The sequence below is a fragment of the Gadus morhua genome, chromosome 5 (genome assembly GCF_902167405.1).
Source record: "Gadus morhua chromosome 5, gadMor3.0, whole genome shotgun sequence".
Taxonomy (NCBI): Eukaryota; Metazoa; Chordata; class Actinopteri; order Gadiformes; family Gadidae; genus Gadus; species Gadus morhua.
The window spans coordinates 581,973-603,562 of NC_044052.1; the positions used below are offsets into that span (position 1 = coordinate 581,973).

General features: G+C 44.1%; 1 protein-coding gene across 6 annotated transcripts in view; it reads right to left on the reverse strand.

Moving 5' to 3' along the window:
• The window catches only part of ccdc88c (coiled-coil domain containing 88C), a 75,334-nt gene that overhangs the window by 49,458 nt on the left and 4,286 nt on the right, over positions 1 to 21,590 (reverse strand). For 5 of the 6 annotated variants that reach the window (XR_003976695.1, XM_030355729.1, XM_030355733.1 and 2 more), the window contains exons 4-10: positions 16,055 to 16,124; positions 14,389 to 14,447; positions 14,157 to 14,240; positions 5,475 to 5,618; positions 4,581 to 4,813; positions 4,125 to 4,206; positions 1,732 to 1,890 (exon numbers count right to left, since the gene is read on the reverse strand). Coding sequence is in view for 5 of the 6 variants with exons in the window: in XM_030355729.1 (XP_030211589.1) it covers positions 1,732 to 1,890; positions 4,125 to 4,206; positions 4,581 to 4,813; positions 5,475 to 5,618; positions 14,157 to 14,240; positions 14,389 to 14,447; positions 16,055 to 16,124 (831 nt within the window). In the remaining variant the exon portion in view is untranslated. Of the gene's footprint in view, positions 1 to 1,731; positions 1,891 to 2,042; positions 2,791 to 4,124; positions 4,207 to 4,580; positions 4,814 to 5,474; positions 5,619 to 14,156; positions 14,241 to 14,388; positions 14,448 to 16,054; positions 16,125 to 21,590 lie in introns of those variants that run through there. The other variant, XM_030355734.1, reaches the window with a different exon arrangement.

The window sequence follows — 21,590 nt, forward strand, 5'->3', positions numbered from 1 at the left end:
AATGACCAGCCTACCTCCACCCTGCTCTGTAGTAATGACCATCGTACCTTCACCCTGTAGTAATGACCAGCCTACCTCCACCCTGTAGTAATGACCACCGTACCTCCACCCTGTAGTAATGACCACCGTACCTACCTCCACCCTGCTCTGTAGTAATGACCAGCCTACCTCCACCCTGGAGGTGTGACAGACATACCTCGACCCTGCTCTGTAGTAATAATAATAATACATTTTATTTATAATGCACTTTATATTCAAGAATCTCAAAGTGCTTCAGAGAAAAAAATACCAAAAAACTATTAAAAAGGGGGAACCTCAAAGAAAGCTTAGCTAAATGCTCTTTTAAAGAGATGGGTTTTGAGGTTCCGTTTAAAAAGAGCTGTAGTCTGTGGAGCCCTCAGGTGGTCAGGGAGGGCGTTCCATAGTCTAGGGGCAGCAGCAGAAAAGGCCCGATCACCCATGGTGCACAGCTTCGTATGTCGGGTTTGGAGGGTGTGAGTGGATCCTGAACGGAGTGTACGTGAGTTTGTCGGGGGGGTGAGGAGTTCCTGAAGGTAGAGGGGGGCAAGTCCGTGAAGGCACTGGTGGGTGAGGAGGGAGACCTTGTACTCAATTCTGAGTGGGACAGGGAGCCAGTGCAGTGATTTCAGGATGGGGGTGATGTGGTCATGCTTGCGCACCCTCATCAGGACCCTGGCAGCACTGTTTTGAATGTATTGGAGCCTCTGGATGCTCTTGCCAGGGATCCCAATGAGGAGTGCATTGCAGTAGTCCAACCTGGAGGAGACAAAGGCATGGACGAGCTTCTCTGCATCAGCCAGGGTGAGTGATTGGCGGAGTTTGGCGATGTTCCTGAGGTGGTATAAAGCTGTCTTACAGAGGTGTTTGATGTGGGTGTCAAAATTAAGTTGTGGGTCCATTTTAACACCGAGGTTGGTGACGGATGTGGAAAGGGGGATGTTTTTGCCAGAGAATGTGATATTGGTGATGGTGGGGGAGCGGAGCTGATGTGGCGTGCCAACAAGGATGGCTTCCGTTTTATGGCTGTTAAGTTGTAGGAAGTTGAGCTTCATCCACGCCTCTATCTCCTCCAGGCAGGTGGTCAGTGTGGATGTTGGCAGAGGGGCAGAAGAAGTGGGGGTTGTCCTGATGTAGAGCTGTGTATCATCAGCATAGCAGTGGTAAGACAAGCCATGCCTGCTAATGACACTACCCAGGGGGAGCATGTACAGTGAGAACAGTGTGGGGCCCAACACCGAGCCCTGGGGGACACCGCAGGTGACGTTGTTGGTGTGTGATTTTGCTTTGCCCAGGGCAACGTGCTCAGTTCTGTCAGTGAGGTACAAGGTGAACCAGTTCTTTACATTTCCTGATAGTCCAATGGTGTATTGCAGGCGGTGAAGGAGAATATTGTGGTCAACCGTATCAAAAGCAGCTGTTAAGTCCAGGAGGATGAGGAGAGATGGGGAGCCGGTGTCTGCTGCCATCAGGAGGTCATTTGTGACCCTGACCAAGGCTGTTTCTGTAAATGACCAGTAGTAATGTAGTAGTAATGTAGTAATGACCAGCCTACCTCCACCCTGTAGTAATGACCACCGTACCTACCTCCACCCTGCTCTGTAGTAATGACCAGCCTACCTCCACCCTGCTCTGTAGTAATGACCAGCCTACCTCCACCCTGTAGTAATGACCACCGTACCTACCTCCACCCTGTAGTAATGACCAGCCTACCTCCACCCTGCTCTTGTAGAAGTGCACGTCGTTGAGTTTCTCCTTGCAGCGGGTCAGCTCCGCCTCCAGCCGGTCAACGCGGGCCGCCCGCTCCTTCATAGAGTCCATCTCATCCTGGTACGCCCGCACGAAGCGCGCCTCCGTGGACAGAGACTGGTTCTGTATGGACCCACACATAACCATTGTATAGAGCCACAGCTTATTGCCACGTATAAAGAGACTGCCCTTTGCCCCTGGAAGGTAATGTGTTGGAGTGGTGGAAAACACATCAGACTGAGTTTCCCCTCCTGGCAAACCATGCCAAAACCTACCCGTGTATTCCTTGCACTTGCACGTGTACCTTCGGAACGTGTTTTCAGCACTACAGGAGACATTGTCCGTTCTGAACGCAGTGTTTTGTCTCCTGAGCATGTTGACCTGTTGTTTTTTTAAGAAAAAACTCCCAAAGGACAAACATTTTCTGTTAAATGCAATGTTGCACTTTATTCTTTGGTTTAAAAAATGTATAGTAGTTTTTGTTTTAAATATCTGGAAGTAAAATTATGAAATTATAATGAAGTCGTTTTTTGTGAGTTAATGTGAATGTAACAGGTTGTGTTAAATGGGCTATGATATCTTCTCATATCGATCGTAGGACCCTGAATCCAAATCGTATCACGACTTTTGATATCGACAAATATTGTATCCTTGTTGTGATTATTTATTTATTTCTAATTTCTTTCACATATTTAATTTAAATATTTTATGAAATAGAACCATGTTACTGTTCTGCCAATTTCAACCATGGCCTGTCTCTTCTTGTTGTGGAAGTACCAGAGACGTCAGAGAAACCAACGCAGTTGTTTAGAATTCATAATATCATCCAGAGGCGCACACAGCTTTTTGCCGTGTTCTATAAAATATTCTCTGGGAGATCCGGCGGGCTTCCTGGAGCTCTAGATCTAAATAATATAAGATATATAATACATAGATATCTATATAATATAATATATAATATAATATATAATATCACGACTCCGAATATTATGAATCGTAACGACTGCGATGGGTTCTCCGACGTCTCTGGTTCTTCCACTTCAACATCAACCTGAACCGCGACATGGAGAACAAAGGGATTGTTGCCGTTTGTGGACTCCCGGACCGGGAGAAGCTCAGCCTGGGGGCCGCTCAGCCCTGGGGGCCTGCGGGTGTCAGGGGGTCCGCACCGGAAACAATCTCTTTCTCCTTCATGTCGCGGTTCAATCTGGACTTCAGGGAGACAAACACAGCGACATCGGTTGACGTGATTTTAATAGAAGGGCCGCGGGTCAGATAAAGGCAGGCTGTTTTTCCTCCAAATTACAAAGCACTATGCGGGCCAGGTCCGGTATGATACCCATCTCTGTTATAGGCCTATTTGGTGCTTGTAAAAGTCGAACAATGCACTCGCAAACACGGGAAACAATTGAATAAGACCAAATCTTTATTACAGAAGAAATAGAAACATAATATAATATGTTATACATATTTTGTGTTTTTGAATGGTTTCCCATGATTAAGAGCGCATTGTTTGGCTTTACAAGAACTGCATAGGCCTATAATTATTTAAAAACTGTTACATACATAACAGTTGTAGGCCTATACGTTAACTGTCTTGTACATCACCCCTACCCGGATGCAGCTCTACTGGCTACCAGTCAAGTTCCGCATTAAATTAAAATTTCTACTCCTCACATACAAGTCCTCCTCCACCCCTACACCCCCCTGTGGTCCCTCAGGTCCTCTGACAAGAACCAGCTGGTAATCCCCGATCTAGACTCAAGACCTTTGGGGATAAGGCCTTTTGCGTGTCCGCCCCCACTCTGTGGAACCAGCTCCCCCCCACATCCGCTGTGCCCCTTCCATGGAGACTTTCAAAAAGTACACGAAAGCACACCTTCTCTCTGAGGCCTAGGGCCTCTAACTCACAACCCCACCCAGCGCCTTGCGCATTTGCACTCTCACTCAGTCACCTACAGACACACCCTACCCCCCACTCTTGTGAAGCGACCTCAGGTATCCTGACAGGCGCTATATACATTTTCTTCATTATTATATTATTGTTGGCCTATAAAAAGAAATATTGAGAAAAACATGCTGTATTTTCTATCAACAGCCAATATTTTATTGCCTTCAGAAAAATAACAATGAAATCGATAATTTATCTTTATGGACCGACACATAACCAGTGTATAGACCCACTCCCAGTATATCCTGGGGGTACAAACATTCATTATTGTCTGGCAATATTATTTCTACTGCAACCTTCCTTCAATAGCAAAGAAATTGTGTATTTTTCTCTTTGTGCATTCCCATGCCTAAGCTGTTCAAAAAGCCCCCCCCCCCCCCCCCACACACACACACACACTCCTGACCTCCTGTCTCAGTCTCTGGAGCTCCTGGTTCAGACGCTCTGCCTCGTGTTTGGAGTCCATCAGCTGCTCCGTCTTCTCCTCACTGTCAACGCACACGCACAAACACAAACACACAGAGGTCAAATCTGTCAATGCAAAATGCATAGTGAGCCATGATAATGTTTAGTTAGCAGTTAACAGGTGGTAATGATCAGCTGATTAAAGACCACCACTAACACTGCTGCAGGTTCAGAGCCACGTCCCGGTGGTCCTTACAGATAGCCTCGAGCGCCTTAGTTCAATACAGAAAAAAGGCTTCTGGAATAACAATGGACTTTTTCCACAGCCCCAGGAAGAGCCAAATGGAAAGTGAGGGAATTCGCTTTGCTTTTTTACTAGTTGTCATCCATCCAGGATGTGTCTGTTATACAGACTCCAGAGAGCAGATTCTAGCCATGAAGAACTCGAAACACTCACAGCTCCTGCCTGAATCTGCGCAGCTTAGCCTTGTTGTCGGCTAACTCCACTGAAAGATGGTGCTTCTCTTCTTTGGTGTGCTCGGGGCCCGACATCACTGGGCCCCCATTGGCCCCCACCAGCCCACCAGAGTGAAGCCTCTGTTCTGGGCTGTGCACACCCAAAGACCTGTACCCGTCCCGGGGCTGCTGGCTACTCAGGAAGTCCCGCTCCTGAGTCAGGTCCAGAATGACCTGGAAACACAAAACAACTCACTCAAGTCACAGGCATGTTTGAGCATGCTCTCATGTACTCAGTACTAGGGATGGGCATTTGAAGGCATATCAATATTGGATTAAAAAAACTTTGAGAAATAATACAGTGTAGCAGACTCATAATGTAGCCTGAAGTTCTTCTGTGATCTGGCCTTCACCAAACAAATGTATTATTATCTATTAGTCAAATAAATAAGGAAATCAAATACAATTTGTTCAATTTATTGAGCATTTAAGGAGGAAATAAATACTCGAAATCAGTATGCTGAATCGAAATCAGAAAAATTATCATTTTTGACAAAAATATGAATGAACAGTATTGCATACTTAAGGCACAAACTAAAATTAGATTAAAGTAATTTTAAGGCACAAACTATAGATTCAAGTAACTGAAGCATAACAGCAAAAAATAAGTACTGGTGGGCTTGGATATCAACAGAACTCCCCTTGCAGCGCCCGCCTCGCATTACGCATGATGATGCGCAAAATATATAATGTGTAAGACAGAAATACAGTAGGTCTAAAACATTTCCAGTTAGCATAACACATAAGCCCACCTACTGCTACAGCTAAAGTCGAATACCCACGTCATTTGGAATAATCAATTGTTTGAATAGCTGTGGCCATCCCTACTTAGTACCTCGTTAGCCTTCTCCCGTTGCTCAATCAGTTGCCGGAGCGAAACAGCCATGTTGCGGGAGAGAGGATCGAGGTCATCCGGGGTCAACTCTGCCCCTTCTTCCAGCCAGGACAAGTCCAGAACATTCAGCTGGTTATGGGTCACCTGTGATACACAAGCATCCCCACAAACACACATTCTGAAACATAGTCACAATTACATAACAGAAATATACTATTATATGCTGTTTTTTTTTGTCAGATATAAATCTGCAGTTTTATTAGGCGAGTGCTGCATGCAGCGCTCAACTCATGTTCTTCATAAGTTTTATTCGTTCTTTCTTTATTATTCTCTACAAACTTTGGGACCTATCTCCAGGCCCGTCTCTCTATGGGCGGGCCATAGGGGGCCGGGCCCGCCCCCCACAATGCTGTGCCCCCCACTTGAGGCACAGATCTCAAAAAAATAATTAATAAAAAAAGAAAATATATACATATATATTTTATATTATTATTTATTTTATTAATGATCCGTTCACTTGCATGGGCTCTTCATAACTTCCGGCGGTGAATTATATTTGATAATTCACCGTTGCCAAGTATAATTGACCGCTGTCAAGGTAACAAAGGATCTTTTGCCTCTAATGGCGTCTTTTTGTACCACTCCGCAAGTAGTCCGGAAACTTGTCAACCCCTGCGTCTTCGGTTGCTAAGCGACGTCTACATCTTTGGCGGACTATTAAATCTGCTGATGTAGGCTACGTAGGCCTATGTAACTACGTCAATGTAGCCGCTAACAGTTACCACGCATTTTTGAAAAGTGAAGCTAGATGACTTTTCGCTAGCTTACATTAATTTCTAGTTCATCATCATGGATATTCGTATGTGGTTGAAAAGCCCAACAACATTCTCCTCTGCCAAATCGGATACAACACCGACGTCTCCTGATGTTATCGTTGGAGTAGACCCTGGACGACAATCTGAGCCTGAGCCCGTTGCTAGTAGCTCCGTCGTGGAGCCCGATCCTGGGCCTGGCAGGACCTGCAGTGGCCACGGTGCGGAGGCTACCAGCACCCGGTCAGGTGCAACCGCGACTGGGGCAGTATTTGGGCAACAACTGCCTGTCGGATTAGTGGGTGTGAGGGACCTCGGCACGGACAAACCCAAACAGGTTGTGTTGAAGAAATATCCAATCAAAATGTTTGATGCAAAAAAACGATAATTTTCCTCTAGCAGGTATTTAAACAGGGACTGGCTTGATTACTCGGTGGAAAAGGACGCCGCATTTTGCTATGCCTGCAGGAAATTCAAATCTGTATCATCGGATGCAACCTTCTCCATTAAGGGATTTAAGGATTGGAAACATGCAATTGAAACAGGCAAGGGCTTAAAAAGCATGCAGCTTCAAAAGAACATTTAGCATGTGAAGCAATTTGGAGATATTCAGAAAAACGTAGAGACAGGGAAAGAGATTTAAACTCTCTTGAATTCAGAGCAACTGGCGCGCAACGGATATTACATGTCAGCCGTAATTGATATGCTGGAGTATTTAGTGGTGAGTCAATTGCCGGTACGTTGAGATAATGCTGGTTTTGCCAGTGTGCTAGATGAAAATAGTTGCATGGGGCTGTTCTTGTCTCTCTTCGAGTACACAATGCTCAAAGATCCAGAAGGATCTGACACGGATAACAAAAACAATCCCACAGAATGCACGCTATACCAGCCTACAAATACAAAACGAGATTATTGAAATGATGAGCAAACTTGTGACAGATGAGATAGTGCGACAAGTCGACGATAGCTGGTATTCAATTAAAGTGGATGGCACACGGGATCCTTAGGGCCAAGAAAATATATCTGTAGTTGTGCACTTTGTTGACGAAAACTATGGCGTGTGTGAACGCCTCTTGGTAACGGCCACATCTGAGAAAGGTGATGCAGAGGCTCTGAGAGGAGTCATCCTTGATGAGCTCACCAGCGCCGGACTCAGCACGGACAAAATTCTGAGTCAGGTTTATGATGGCGCATCAGTCATGTCTGGCAGGCATGGTTTGGAGAAATTGCTCCAAAACAAGCTGGATCATAACATACCATATATTCATTGCTTTAATCACCAACTTCATCTGGTTGTGATTCATGCCATGTCCAGTGAAGCAGCTGTCGAGGATTTTTTCAGACTATGCAACATGCTGTACAACTTCATCAGGAAGCCAACTATGGCTGTTCTGTGCAAAGGCGAGACCCTGAAACGTCTCGTGGACCAGAGATGGACTGGCCACTGGGCAATGGTAAAGTTGTGGTAAAGAGTTTTCACGACATATTCACATTACTGACCGAGGTGGAAAACACATGAGGCCTTGGAGCCGAGGTTCGCGTCAAGGCTACGGGGCTGCTTCGTGCCATTACGCTGCACAGTTTTCTTTTCATTGCGCACCTTGTTAAGAAACTGTTGTCACTTTTTGAGCTGCCTAACAGACTACTACAAGCCGAAGATATGGACTTGTTCACTGCGGTGACACTTGTGAACAGCGCTTCTGACTGCGTGAAGACACTGCGCACAGAAAACGAGATTTCTGCACTGTGGGATCTCTGCGCTCCTCCAGCCACATCCACCGATGGCTGTGCCGGTGTCCGACCCCGGTCCAAGCAAGAGAAGATGCACAATTAACAAGAACCACCGCGGATTTACAGTTGGTCTAATTTCCGGGACCCATCAAAGGTAACCCCTCTCCTGCTATTAGCTGGAGCTGATGTGGCTGAATCTGAATATACTGTGGCTCGTGAGTTTCTGGTTAAGAAAAAATAACTTACACGCCGATTCCCCCCGAAGACGGAAAATTGACAATAGCAAACATCCATAGCACATTCAACTGTGCACTCCAGGCTATGCCGACTGTTCTCACAGCCTACACCCTTGCCCTAACTTTAGGAGCTTGCACAGCAATGTGTGAAAACTCATTTTCTTCGCTGAAAAACGTCTTCACAGAGCATCGGCGTAGTATGCTGCACAGACGTTGAAAAGGACCCGACTCACAACTTTAAGAGTGGAAGGATATGTTAATGAGGAGGTTCAGCTCGGAGAAACGCTGCCTCCCGCTGTACTGACAGGAGGGAGGGAGGACAGCGCTGACTCCACTCAAACTACCGTGTGTGTGTGTTTGTGTGTTGGTGTTGGTGTGTGTGTGTGTTTTTCTGTGTCTAATGGCAATGCATATCCCTCCGTTAACTTCTTTTACACCCAATATGTTGTATAGTCCGGTGTTTTATGGATATATATTCATAGCATTGCTTCTATGTAATGTATTGCTTTAAATTATGAGGAATGATGTGATGTTGTAGGCTATAGGCTACCGGGTCATATTGCTGTTGGTTATGTTTAATGTGATGATTATGTGCTGCGTGAATAGAGTATAGTATTATTCAAAATATACGTACTGTAGGCTAATAATAATTGTGCCCCCCTATGCATTTCATATGCCCCCCTTAAGGCTCAGGTTCAGCTTCTTTTCAGATTTTTTTAATAATTTATACTTTTTAAGATATTCGTATTTTTAAAATATTATCTTTTCTTTTAACATGGGAGTCAATGGGAGTGGTACTTCAAATGTAGAAGCAACGTAACTAAATCAATATTCAACCGTTTATCTTCGTTCAAACCATTTAACAAATCGACACTATATCGGAATTTCGATATCATGGTAACTTTTTTCAGAATCAGTTTTAGTTTCATACCGCTTCGTTTTCAGTTGGTCTCATTGATTTACGTTGACGCTGGAGCGTGATGACGTTCAGCAGTGCTGCCAGATTGGGCAGTTTTTCCAGCCAGATTGGGCTACTTTTGGAGGACGTTCAGGCAGTGTTGCCAGATTGGTTGGTTTTTCCCCACTCTATTGAGCTACTTTAAATCACGCACAGGCTCGCTATTCTCTTACACCAGGGGTGCCCAACCTTTTTTGACCCAAGATCTACTTTTCAAGTAGCCAACCTCCCGAGATCTACCAGCCTAGTGTCAACATTGCAAACCTACCTTTTCATTCCGTCTGCACACGGCGTCTTCTCAACAATAATCAATGTTATCTTCCTCCCACTCAGGGTGAAAATGGTAGGTCTTAACTCATTTCCCCTCAGCCATGCCAACGTTTAGGACTGCGTAACTACTTTTGACGGCGTTCAACTACTGTTGACAGCGCATGCGCTACCGCGCGTATATGTCCCGCGCAATTTTATTTATTTATTTTTTACTTTTTTTTTTTACCCCTCGCGGTCGACGGGATCTATCGGCGGTCTACTGGTAGACCGCGATCGACTGGTTGGGCACCCCCGTCTTACACACACAAGTCAAGTCATACAAAAATCTGATGATCTAACCCAGTTTCCACATTTAAAAATCGGTAAAGAGTGGTTCATAAGTTGAGTTTTATTTCAACATTAACAAAGACAATTTCTTAACAATAACAATAACTCAAACTATTCAAAACATTCCAAAACCATTATGTGAATAGTTTGAAAATGTTTTTATGATCATTACCTCCAACCTATGAACAGAATCAAATAGAACCTCTAGGTGGCTGTATATGAGAACAGTTCAAGTCAATCACAAATCTCCCTACATGTTGTAGAATATTATTTGCAACACATGGCATCAGACATGAAAAAAAAGAATATTTCAAAGTAATATCACACACACATACTGTAGGAAGGGGAACTAGTAATACACAAGCCTGAAAGCTGGTAGCAATCTTGCTCCACGCCTCCTCGCAACGTACATCGACTTACAATCCTTTGCATTTGCACAATAATTAATTTGACAGTACTTTGTCACTGAGTTCTGAATGATGGGGTCACATTATCATCCCACCATGGCTGTACACACGTTCAACAGGTGCACTTGATGCAGGGACTGCCATAACTCTTACCTCCACCTTGAACAAAGAGGGGAGGGTGCGCCTGTTCATGGCCCAAAACTGAAGGCATCTCTGTCCATCACAAATGTCCAGGTAGTGGTTCAACTGAATGTGGGGACTTAAACTTGAACCCTCTTAATTTTTTTGCGGTATGCTGAGAACAGCCCAGTCTGACGCTCTGGCTCTGACGGTGTAATTTTACTTGAAAATTACTTGAAATCCTTATCATAACCCACTTACAGCCAATGAGTTAGAAGTAGCCTACTGACATGAAAATTAAACAAGTTAATCATCCGTGGAACGCGCAGGGCTCGAAAAACTCCAGCCAATGATTTTCAGAACCACCGAGTGGCATTGGACAGTAAGTACGTCAATCAAACGGTCGTACTGCACTCCCCCTACCCCGCTCCCCGCGAGTGTCCCCTTCGTGCGTGTGCATGTACTCAAAGCTCGTGACCCAGAGCATGTACTTGGAATGGGTGGAGTCAGCGTTGAAGGATGGGGTAGGACCATTTGAGTTGCGTGTTTTCAAAATCTGCCTGCGTATCGCAAATCACATATCCAACCTTTAATCTAACTTTAAAAAAGTCTCAAGTCATGAAGACCAAGTCAAAGTCAAGTCGAGTCTTTTATCAGTGTTTGTCAAGCAAGTCTCAAGTCCTCAAATTTGCGACTCGAGTCTAACTCGAGTCAAGTCATGCGACTAGAGTCCCCCATGTCTGCCATTTAGACTTTTGAACTTTTGTTCAAATCCCTTCACTTGATTTAAGCCATTTAACGTTTCTTTATGTCTTAATGTATGCAGCTTTAGTAAAAAATATTTTCAACCTCACTTTGTACCAACTACAGCACTCACTGCATTATCTACTTATTACGGCATTTTTTGTCGTAATAAGTAGTCCAGTTCGGCGGAAAAAAACGCCCAATCTGGCAGCACTGCCTCCGCGCTCTAACATCAGCGTAAATCAATGAGAGCAACTGAAAACGAAGCCGATATGGAACTTAAAATGTGATTCTGAAAAAAGTATAAGGGCAATCGAAATTCGGTTTCAGATTATTGATTATTGATTATTGAAGATACAAGTGTGTTGATTTGTTAAATGGTTTGAACGAAGGTTAACGTTGAAAATTGACTAAGTTACGATGTCTGAAGTAGTTTAAGTGTCAGAGAAGGTAAGTCAATGCAAGACATTGACAATATAAGTCAATGTAAGCCATCAACTTGCATTGTAAAAAAAAAATGCCGAAAAACACAAGAGAGATAGCCATCATGTCGTTAAAGAGCTGTACGTTTTGATAGTTTTATGGCTTCTGTAGCTGAAAGTATGCAGGAGCAGTTAACTGCACAAAAAACAGTCAAACGGAATAAAGAAAACTTAAGGAGAAAAGTAGATGTGCTAAAGGTAGCAACCACACTTACAAGGCAAAAACTATTTACTCAATGCAACAAAGAAGAAATGTTTTATTGCAGCTCATTAAATAAATAAATCATTTATTTGATGAAATAATACCATTGATGAAGTCAACTAATATCTAACCATTATTGGCAACTTTGGTATTAGGGGTTAGGGGTGTGCCAAAATATCGATACTTCGACATATCGCGATATTTCGTCTTGCGGGACGTTATCGATATGCTGACGCCAAATATCGATATTCAAAGGTCCCATGACATGAAAATCTCACTTTATGAGGTTTTCTAACATAAATATGAGTTCCCCTAGCCTGCCTATGGTCCCCCAATTGCTAAAACTTGCGTTTGGTGTAAAACGAGCACTAGCTGTTCTGCTCGCCTTTGAAAAAACGGAGGCTCAAGTGCGCTGATTTGGAATGTCTGTATTCTTGACGTCATCAGGAATCTCAGCTCCTCCCCTTACTCTGCCTGGCCCGCCCAGAGACGTTGGCCCGCCAATGAGACTCGGCCGTGCGAGCGCCACATGTGTGTGTGTTTGTGTGAATACACACACTGTAACGCAAGTGTTTCTTGTCGGTTCTTTGACGTGTCTTGTATTTCCACAACGAGACTGTTGTGGGGGTTATGTTATCTCAGCCATGGTTGAGAAGGAATTGGGAGAAAGGAACTTTGGCTTTGACTGGCTGAAGTACATGAACTGCGTCATGCCGCCGGTTGCCGCGAGGCACCATCGCCCGGCAGCGCGCGGTTCAGTCGACTTCAGGTTGATGTGAAAGTGGAAGAACCAGAGGCGTCGCAGAACCCGACAAAGTCGTTTGTGATTCATTATATCGTCTGGAGGCGCACACCGCTTTTGGCCGTGATAATATGTATTAAATGATATAGATTTCTATGTATTATATGATATTATTTAGATATAGAGCTCCAGGACTGTATCGCAAGTGTTGTACACTTCCTTGTTATTTGGATAACCGTTCTGTCGGACTCTCGTCTCTGGTATTTCTACAACGAGACTCGTATTGGGGGTTATCTCAGCCAAGGTTGAGAATGAATTGGGGGGGAAGGAACTTTGGCTTTGACTCCCTCAAGAACATGAACTACGACATGGAGGAGAAAGGGATTGTTGGCGGCGAATGTCTCCAGCTTGAGACCCGCTGAGGGACCACCGCCGGAGGCGGAGGCGCCTAAGCGCTGCCCGGGAACAATCCCTTTCTCCTCCTTGTCGTGGTTCGGTCTACTTCACATTGATGAGGACGTTGAAGAACCAGGAACGTCGGAGAACCCAACGCGGTCGTTTGAGATTCATAATATCGGATCACACATCTTTTGGCGGATATAATATATATTATATAGATATCTATGTAGGCTATATGATAATATTTTGATATAGAGCTCCAGGACTCCCGTGTGTTTTAGAATATTTACAGAACACGGCTAAAGGCTGTGTGCGCCTCGCCATTGCGATACATCCACTGTAAACAGAGCGAATGAAACTAAGCAATGAAATGTTTTCTGCATTTATTTTGTTTTCTAATTTTCTGTTACCTTGCATAAAATGTTTTTGTAATAAATTCTGAATTTCTTCAGTGACACAGATATCGTGATGTATCGTGGGTGAAATTTCTTGCAATATATCGATAATCGCAGAATCGTGATATTATCGTTATCGTGGGTAAAATATCGTGATAGTATCGTATCGTGGGGTACCTAGTGATACCCAGCCCTATTAGGGGTATAAACCACTCTGGGGTGTCCCCTATGGGAAATAAAGGGGACAATGTTATTTTGTACAGTATTTTCATAATGATGTCGTTCAGCATTTTCCAATAACAGGTCGGAACGTCTTGATACGATTCTTACTCACTGCATTTGTCACAGTTTCTATGGCGATGGACTAGACTGGGTGCCCGCAGCCCATTCTGCCTGCGATTTGAATTCCCCCTTCAGCAGGGTCTGGACAAGAGCAATACATTTCTTTCTGCTTCCTATACGTTTTTTGCAGGAGCCAACCATCAAGCTGGCTAACCCCTTGGCGCGCTATTGGCTACTTTAACGCAATGACGAAAGGGAATCGACGGCAAGCAGCCAATTGCGTACAGAGTCGTTGGAACTAGGCCCGTTGATCACGCCTCTCGTGCTGGAGGAAATGACAGCCGCCTCCCCAGACCAACGTGCACTCTACGATGGAGCTTGGTCTGGCTACAGCCAGGCTAGCACCCATCACCCAGCGAATTGTCCGTCAATTAACCGCCAATTGCATAACTCTCGTGTCTGGGACTGTGACTGACGTTGCATGTGAATGTTTGGTTGACTTGATATTATAGTTTGAGTAAATATATGAAACCAAAAAAATATGGACCACATGCACGCAACACACACACACCGACCTCTTGGATGTGAGAGACGATAGCAGCCTGGGTCTGGATGTCCAACAGCTTTATCTTCTCAATCATCTCCTCCTTGCGCTCGCACTGAACACACACACACACACACAAACACACTTCTGAACATGGATAATATCAATGCACGGTACATCAACAACTGAGGAACACTCATCTCAGAGGCAATCCCTTCTTTTCTGTGTGTGTGTGTGTGTGTGTGTGTGTGTGTGTGTGTTACCTGGACAGCACATCCCAGAATAAGCAGTAGCATTCTCTTCATCTCCTCCATGCTCTTGGCTAAAGGACAACAACAGGTTACAAACTACGTTACATCTTTGAAACAAGTGGAATATATAGCCATTATGAAAACCTATGCAATTTTACTTTTTCATCTCGTTATGTCTTTTTATTCAACAATGTATGCAAGAAAAATCTTTTTTATACAATGAATTTTTATATAAAAGAGTTTTATATAATGAAAGTTAGATTGCTAGCACTAGCACTGGGTAAGAACCTCATCTGGTTAACTGTGCCTGGCTCTGTGTGAGCCGCCTTTTGAACACTTGGGTAATTCATTTTGCCTTTTCATCCCATGTGTCCACACACCATTATCATGGCTTCCACATAGGTGGGTGAAGAACTGAGAGACGGGGCGTTTCTTAAGGTGGTTTATTATCAAGGACTTGCACTCGTGGGCTCTCTGATCGATCTGCAGCCACTTTAAACCCTTAAGATTAAACTCTCTACATCAACCCCCGTTATTTCATCAAGGGCAGCCTCCTACCTCTAAGGGATAGAGTTTCAATTCATTCAATAACACGCAGAATTTCATGACATCTCACTTCATTGACATGAGGTTAGACTATCTGTATATCCGTTTTTCTACATGGTCATGATCCAAAGGTCGCAGACCTTAAACCATCATATGGAGTAAACAGATGAGCAACAATTGCTAAAAATAACTCAGAACAGCGCAGGCTATTGTACTTGAATACATACTCTCCAGAAATGTATAGGCCTATGAAAGTACATTACATGACTGAGTGTGTGTGTGAATAAATAAGTGTGTGAGACTGAGCCCAGTTGAAATAGTTAAGGACATACTTGTCAGGCAGGTGTTTTTCTTGATCATTTTGTAATTTGCTTTATTGCCATGAGAATCATTGGATTGTATTTGCCCAAAGTGCTTTGTAACATCTGTTTAAAAAAGTGTGTTCCTCTGTTCATGCCTGCGTGCATCTATGTGTGTCTGCGTGTGAGTGTGCGTGTTACCTGACAGTCTTGAGTGTGAGTGTGTGCGATACCCGACAGTGTGAGAGTGCGTGTTACCTGAAATTTTGAGAGTGTACTTGTTACCTGACAGTGTGAGAGTGTGAATGTAACCTGACAGTGTTAGGGTGTGTCTCTGTGTTACCTGACAGTGTGAGAGTGTGTGTCTCTGTGTTAGCTGACAGTGTGAGATTGAGAGTGTGTGGTACCTGACAGTGTGTCTCTGTGTTACCTGACAGTGTGAGAGTGAGTGTCTCCGCGTTACCTGACAGTGTGAGAGTGTGTGTCTCTGTGTTACCTGACAGTGTGAGAGTGAGTGTCTCTGCGTTACCCGACAGTGGTAGAGTGAGAGTGTGTGGTATCTGACAGTGTTAGAGTGTGTGTCTCTGTGTTACCTGACAGTGTTAGAGTGTGTGTCTCCGCGTTACCTGACAGTGTGAGAGTGTGTGTCTGTGTTACCTGACAGTGTGAGAGTGTGTGCCTCTGTGTTACCTGACAGTGTGAGAGTGAGAGTGTGATACCTGACAGTGTGAGAATGAGAGTGTGTGTTACCTGACAGAGTGAGAGTGTGTGTTACCTGACAGAGTGAGAGTGTGTGCTACCTGACAGAGTGAGAGTGTGTGTCTCTGCGTTACCTGACAGCGGGTCCTTGGCAATACAGAGGACATCAGGAAGCGTCATGACTATTAACTGCCGTAAAGTCTCCTAAGGCACAGGAGGGGAAAAGACAAACAAGGGATTTAACAGTAATCTATGATTGTTCAAATAGAGAAGGAAGCAGAGTGTAGCTGTAGGTAAAGGGATTCATTGACCTCCAATGGGAAGTGACTCAGTCAGCTGACTCTGGACCAGGTTATGAGGGCCTGTGTTATGGCTGCTAGCCAACAGGAAACATATGTGGTCAGCAGAGTGTGTGTGACACACACACACACACACACACACACACACACACACACACACACACACACACACACACACACACACACACACACACACACACACACACACACACACACACACACACACACACACACACACACACTTTTGATCAATTCTTGGGTGTTCTATTTGAAAAGAGATAATCTGGGCCAGAAGAACAAGTGCGACATGCTACACTTGTGAGTATGCATGTCTGTATGCGTCATCGCTGGACCATAAGGAAGGAATCTTTGCACAAAATCAAACCTATAAGTAAACCAAGGCAACTATACTGGAATAAAATGCAAGCAACCACACACCTCAGAGATATCTCTAAATTGTTGTCTTCAGCACAAAAGATCCACAATTTAACACAGCAATTTGAATACTTACAAAAATACATCTTCCTGTAGAAAGGGTACAGTTGGCAAAATGACCCGCTTACGTGATTAAAACCCTTTGCTCACCATGTCGACGCAAAGCTTTATGTTTAAAAATCGAATAGATAATGCATGCACACATTAACACACACACTTTTCTTTCTACTCAGGTGAGGGACAACGAGCACAGGTGTGTTGTGGAGAACCAGGTAATACCTTCAGATACTGTTACACCAACAGGGAACCTGATCACTAGTCTCCTTTGGTGACCAAGCACTCTCTCACACACACACACACAAACGCAGTGTAAATTAAACATGGAAGCCGGCTCACAGATGTCTTTCAGGAGATGGGAGTTAGAAAAAAAAGATATTGGAGTACTGCAATACTGTCCTGCTCCAACAAAGAACAGGTAATATAATACCTTTTGAATTAAAAATAAGGCAGAGAATGGAAAGTACAGCAGAACATATAAACATTCAAATGTTGGAATGCTGAAGACTAGACAGGTTCTTGGATTTTGCAGACTGTAACATTATGATAAAGCCTGAATCATATATTTTTCATTTCACTTGGAGGAGTCAACATTAACACTCGTTAATGCGTTTACATGAGACAGCTAGATCGGATTAAGCCTTATACCGATTTTGCTACCCGAACGGACCGTGTCAATTAACCGAACGTGCATGACCTTTAAGAGATTGGATAATGGCCGGAGCATGGCTGAATCCCCTACTCTAAGTGGTGATAGAGCCACTTCCGGTTGACCTCTATGTCCCAGCAACAACAAACACAGGCGGCATTCAGTAGAGAGCTGTCAGTTCACTTCGGGTCCATGTGATTTCGCCGACGCTACATTGTTCTTACCTCTCGGTCGTTTGCGGACTCCTCCGGTGATGGAGCAGCTGGAGGAGTCCAGCCGAAAGAGTCCGCAAACGACCAAGAGGTCGGAACAATGGAGCGTTGGAGAAATGACATGAGGGGTATTCCATCTAAGCCGCTAACGAAAGAGGCGCTAAATTGATTAAGCCCGGTTAAAACTAACGCCAAGTTCCACTTGAGGCTAAAGCCATTCCATCAACGTAGTTCAGCTGCGCCTTGCTCAGGCTAGTTCAAGCCAGGCTTACGTTATCGTGGATTACGCACACTCACAAGATATGTAACCAGCCCAGAACCGTGAATTGGAATTATGGATCAAATATCCGAAAAAGGACAGAGCGGGATCTTCTCCAGCTGTTCTCCAGCAGGTGTTCTTTGCCTATGCTTTGGATTTATTCTGGAATAGCAACAGCCAGCCAATAAGCAGTTGAATTTGCCAGAGGATAACCGGCACAATCAATATTGAACCACTTGCATCCATTGGTCGAAAATGCACGATTTTTTTTTTATTAAAGTCTAGTATGGTTTGTTAACTGAAAAAGCAGATTTCTTGCATAACCTGCACATTTGGGTTGTTTCAATCTATCCCCTCCATCACCTCTACATACTAGGGGTGTAACAATACACGTATTTGTACCGAACCGTTACAACCGCGGTGCGTAAATGTGGCGTACATAGCATTAATATGGCAAATGTAAAGGCTTGTTTTGGGATGCGGAATTTAAAACTATAGTCGGAGTTCCCCCCGGACCGTTTAGCCAAAGTATACTGCTCCGACTCCGCATTCCGACTCCGTAACTACCTCGACCCCTCAGCAGCTCTCCGACGGGATGTCGGATACGCAATGCAATTCGCCGCCCGATCTATCTTATATGTTGACTACAAACCATGTAAGCAGTGTTGTAAATAAACTTCCAAAGCTTTTCAAATCTTATTTGGTGTTTTATTGGTCCTTAAGGTGCAAAGTAAACAATGTACAAAGTAATTATGGTGCAAAGTCAAACCGGAGAAGTGATTCCGGACATGATTTTGTTACGAGGACCAATCAAAGCCCTTGCCATCTCCGTTGCGTCGACCAATTGGTCCATGGCGTCGACGGATAGTTAAAAAATATTGGATGCGCACGTAAGCTACGGAGAGGGTCTCCGACAGGCTCTCCGTGTCTATGTACAGCACTTTAACATGCACACGCATTTGAAAAGGCATCAAGGTGTTACTATCACCGTTGCTGTGAAAAAAAAAGAACAAGCTGTGCAAATCCAGCAACAACCCCTGTGTGGTAATTCAGAAATGCAAATGCCATAACCAAGTTATTGGTGTTTTCATTGCTGCTGATCTACGTCCATTCTCCGTTGTTGACAAACAAGCTGTTTTTTTTTATTTTCCTCTTAACTATGAACCGTACCGTCCTGTACCGTACCGTGACTTCAAAACCGAGGTATGTACCGAACCTTGACTTTTGTGTACCCTTACACCCCTACTAGATAACATGTATAGGCAGGTTTTGCATTATAACAATTGGTTGTTATTATTGAAAAGACATGTAATCTGTAAAATGTACATGTATCATGCATGTTTTTTTCTGGAGACAAAATAGATTAGCATAGATTTGTTGGAAGTCCTAGCGTTTATGATCTGACTGTTTCGAAAATGAATCAAAATAAGAGCCCCCTTAGTTCAGTTAATTTGGGCAGTTGAACAGGTATGGATCAAGACAGAGGTACATCAAGGTATATGGATGCGTCACTCAACCCTAACCCTTAAGCAAGGTTTAACTGACCCAGTTAAAAGATTATTCTCCCGGAAATCTTGTTGCAGAGCCACTTTACTCTTGCCTGCCGAGACAGGAGTTGTAATGCAGTCAAAAACTCCCTTCCTACCCAGCAGAATACCAGGGTTGAACCAGCCTCTTCTCTGTTGGAGTCTTGCCTTCTGCAACGCAACAAAACTTAAAAAATAATATTTTATAGTGAAATCCATGTGTACGTTCATCGAAGATATTGAGGTGCACTGATGCACTGAATGTGAATAAACATGGACGCACAAACACACAAACAAGTATGAGCCCAGAGGATGTGAAGTTTCAAACATCCTAGGCAGGCACGGGGGGGCTTTGTTCTCCTGCTCCCATGGTTACCAAGGAGTGGTAATGCAACAGGCCTATAGGGGCCTGGGGGGGGAGCCAGTGACAGAAAGGAGCAGGAACCAAAAGGAAGGGCAAGGCAAGAATAGAGTGAACAAAGGATTGACTAAATCATCCTCAAAAACATTGATAATAGTACCAAAAAAGGTCTCCCAAATAATACATTACAAGTATATCCCTCCTGATTGAATTCTATTTGTTGCAGAGCCATTTCGCTCTTGCCTGCTGTTAGTTCTTAAAATCTAAAACCTTAGCAATTCATATTGGGAGTGTAAACTAAATAAGAAACCTGAAGTCTGTTGGAAGTCAGACTTCTGTGCAGTGTTTCAGCGAGGCACACAGAATCTGCCAGTGTCAGGTTACAATGCATTTACACAATAGAAGAGGGTTAGGGTGCGTTGGGAGGCAGGGCACACACACACACAAGGGAGCGAGCCCTTCTGCTATTGTTTGCCCAGTAGGTCACCCTCCCACACCCCACCCTACAGAGACCAGAGCCCTTTCTGCCAGCCCAATGAGAAGAGACAGCCTGCCCACATGGTAAAACCCCAGCACTTCCACATCTCATTCATATGACCGGATGGGAGGTTCGATTGTTGCAGTTCTTCTAGATCTGTCTGTCATTAACCATCAACAAACAGATTAACTAACCCTTCTGCCAAGCCTGACCCACTTTAAAGAATGTGCAACACACACACACACACACACACACACACACACACACACACACACACACACACACACACACACACACACACACACACACACACACACACACACACACACACACACACACACACACACACACACACACCCACCCCTTGGGTATGTTGTCCATCTTAGTCTGATTTAGACAATGTAAACTGCACAAGAAGCGTGTCTGGCATTTTGCTCATAGACTAGAGAGCACATGACGTTGTTCAAGAAATTTACCAATTATTATAGGCATAATTATTTAGCTCACACAAGAACATCATGCATCCTATTAGAGCACTTAAATAATAATTAAATGAAATTTATATAGGGCTTAATATGGTACTCTAAGTGCGTGTCGGGTTAGTGAGAGCTTAGTCTTAGAGGAGATGTGTGTGTCTATGGAGTATTCTCATCTTCTTATCACCAGGATGTATAACAGAGGTACATGTTACATGTACCTCTGCCATATTAGCTGCCATATTGTTAGAATTGATTATGGATCAGATTCTGTTATTCAGCTATAAATGGTCATTTGTGAATATCAGCGTGTGAACTTGGCCATGGCAGAGTACGATGAGTGGAAAAAGCCAAATACAGCAGGTTTAATGTTTTGTTCAGATTGGTCTTCAATGCTAGTAAGAGGCCTGAGGATAATATCTCCAGTCTGTTGGCTCCTGGTCTTCACTGATAATGAGAGGCCTGAGGATAATATCTCCAGTCTGTTGGCTCCTGGTTTCACTGATAATGAGAGGCCTGAGGATAATATCTCCAGTCTGTTGGCTCCTGGTCTTCACTAATAATGAGAGGCCTGAGGATAATATCTCCAGCCTGTTGGCTCCTGGTCTTAACTGATAATGAGAGGCCTGAGGATAATATCTCCAGTCTGTTGACTCCTGGTCTTCACTGATAATGAGAGGCCTGAGGATAATATCTCCAGTCTGTTGTAGGACTGTAACGATACGCGTATCAAACCGAAAATCGCGATACTCAAAGCCACGATCCTGTCTCGCGGTGTGAGAAGGCAGAAGCGCGATACGCCCTTTCTAACTCTGCGGTCAAATTGTCCGATTGAAATTTGCTAATAATTTGTCTAGATAATAGTCTGCTGACAGCGCCCCCTCCTATCGATGCCGTAAGTATGCGACTGCAATCCTC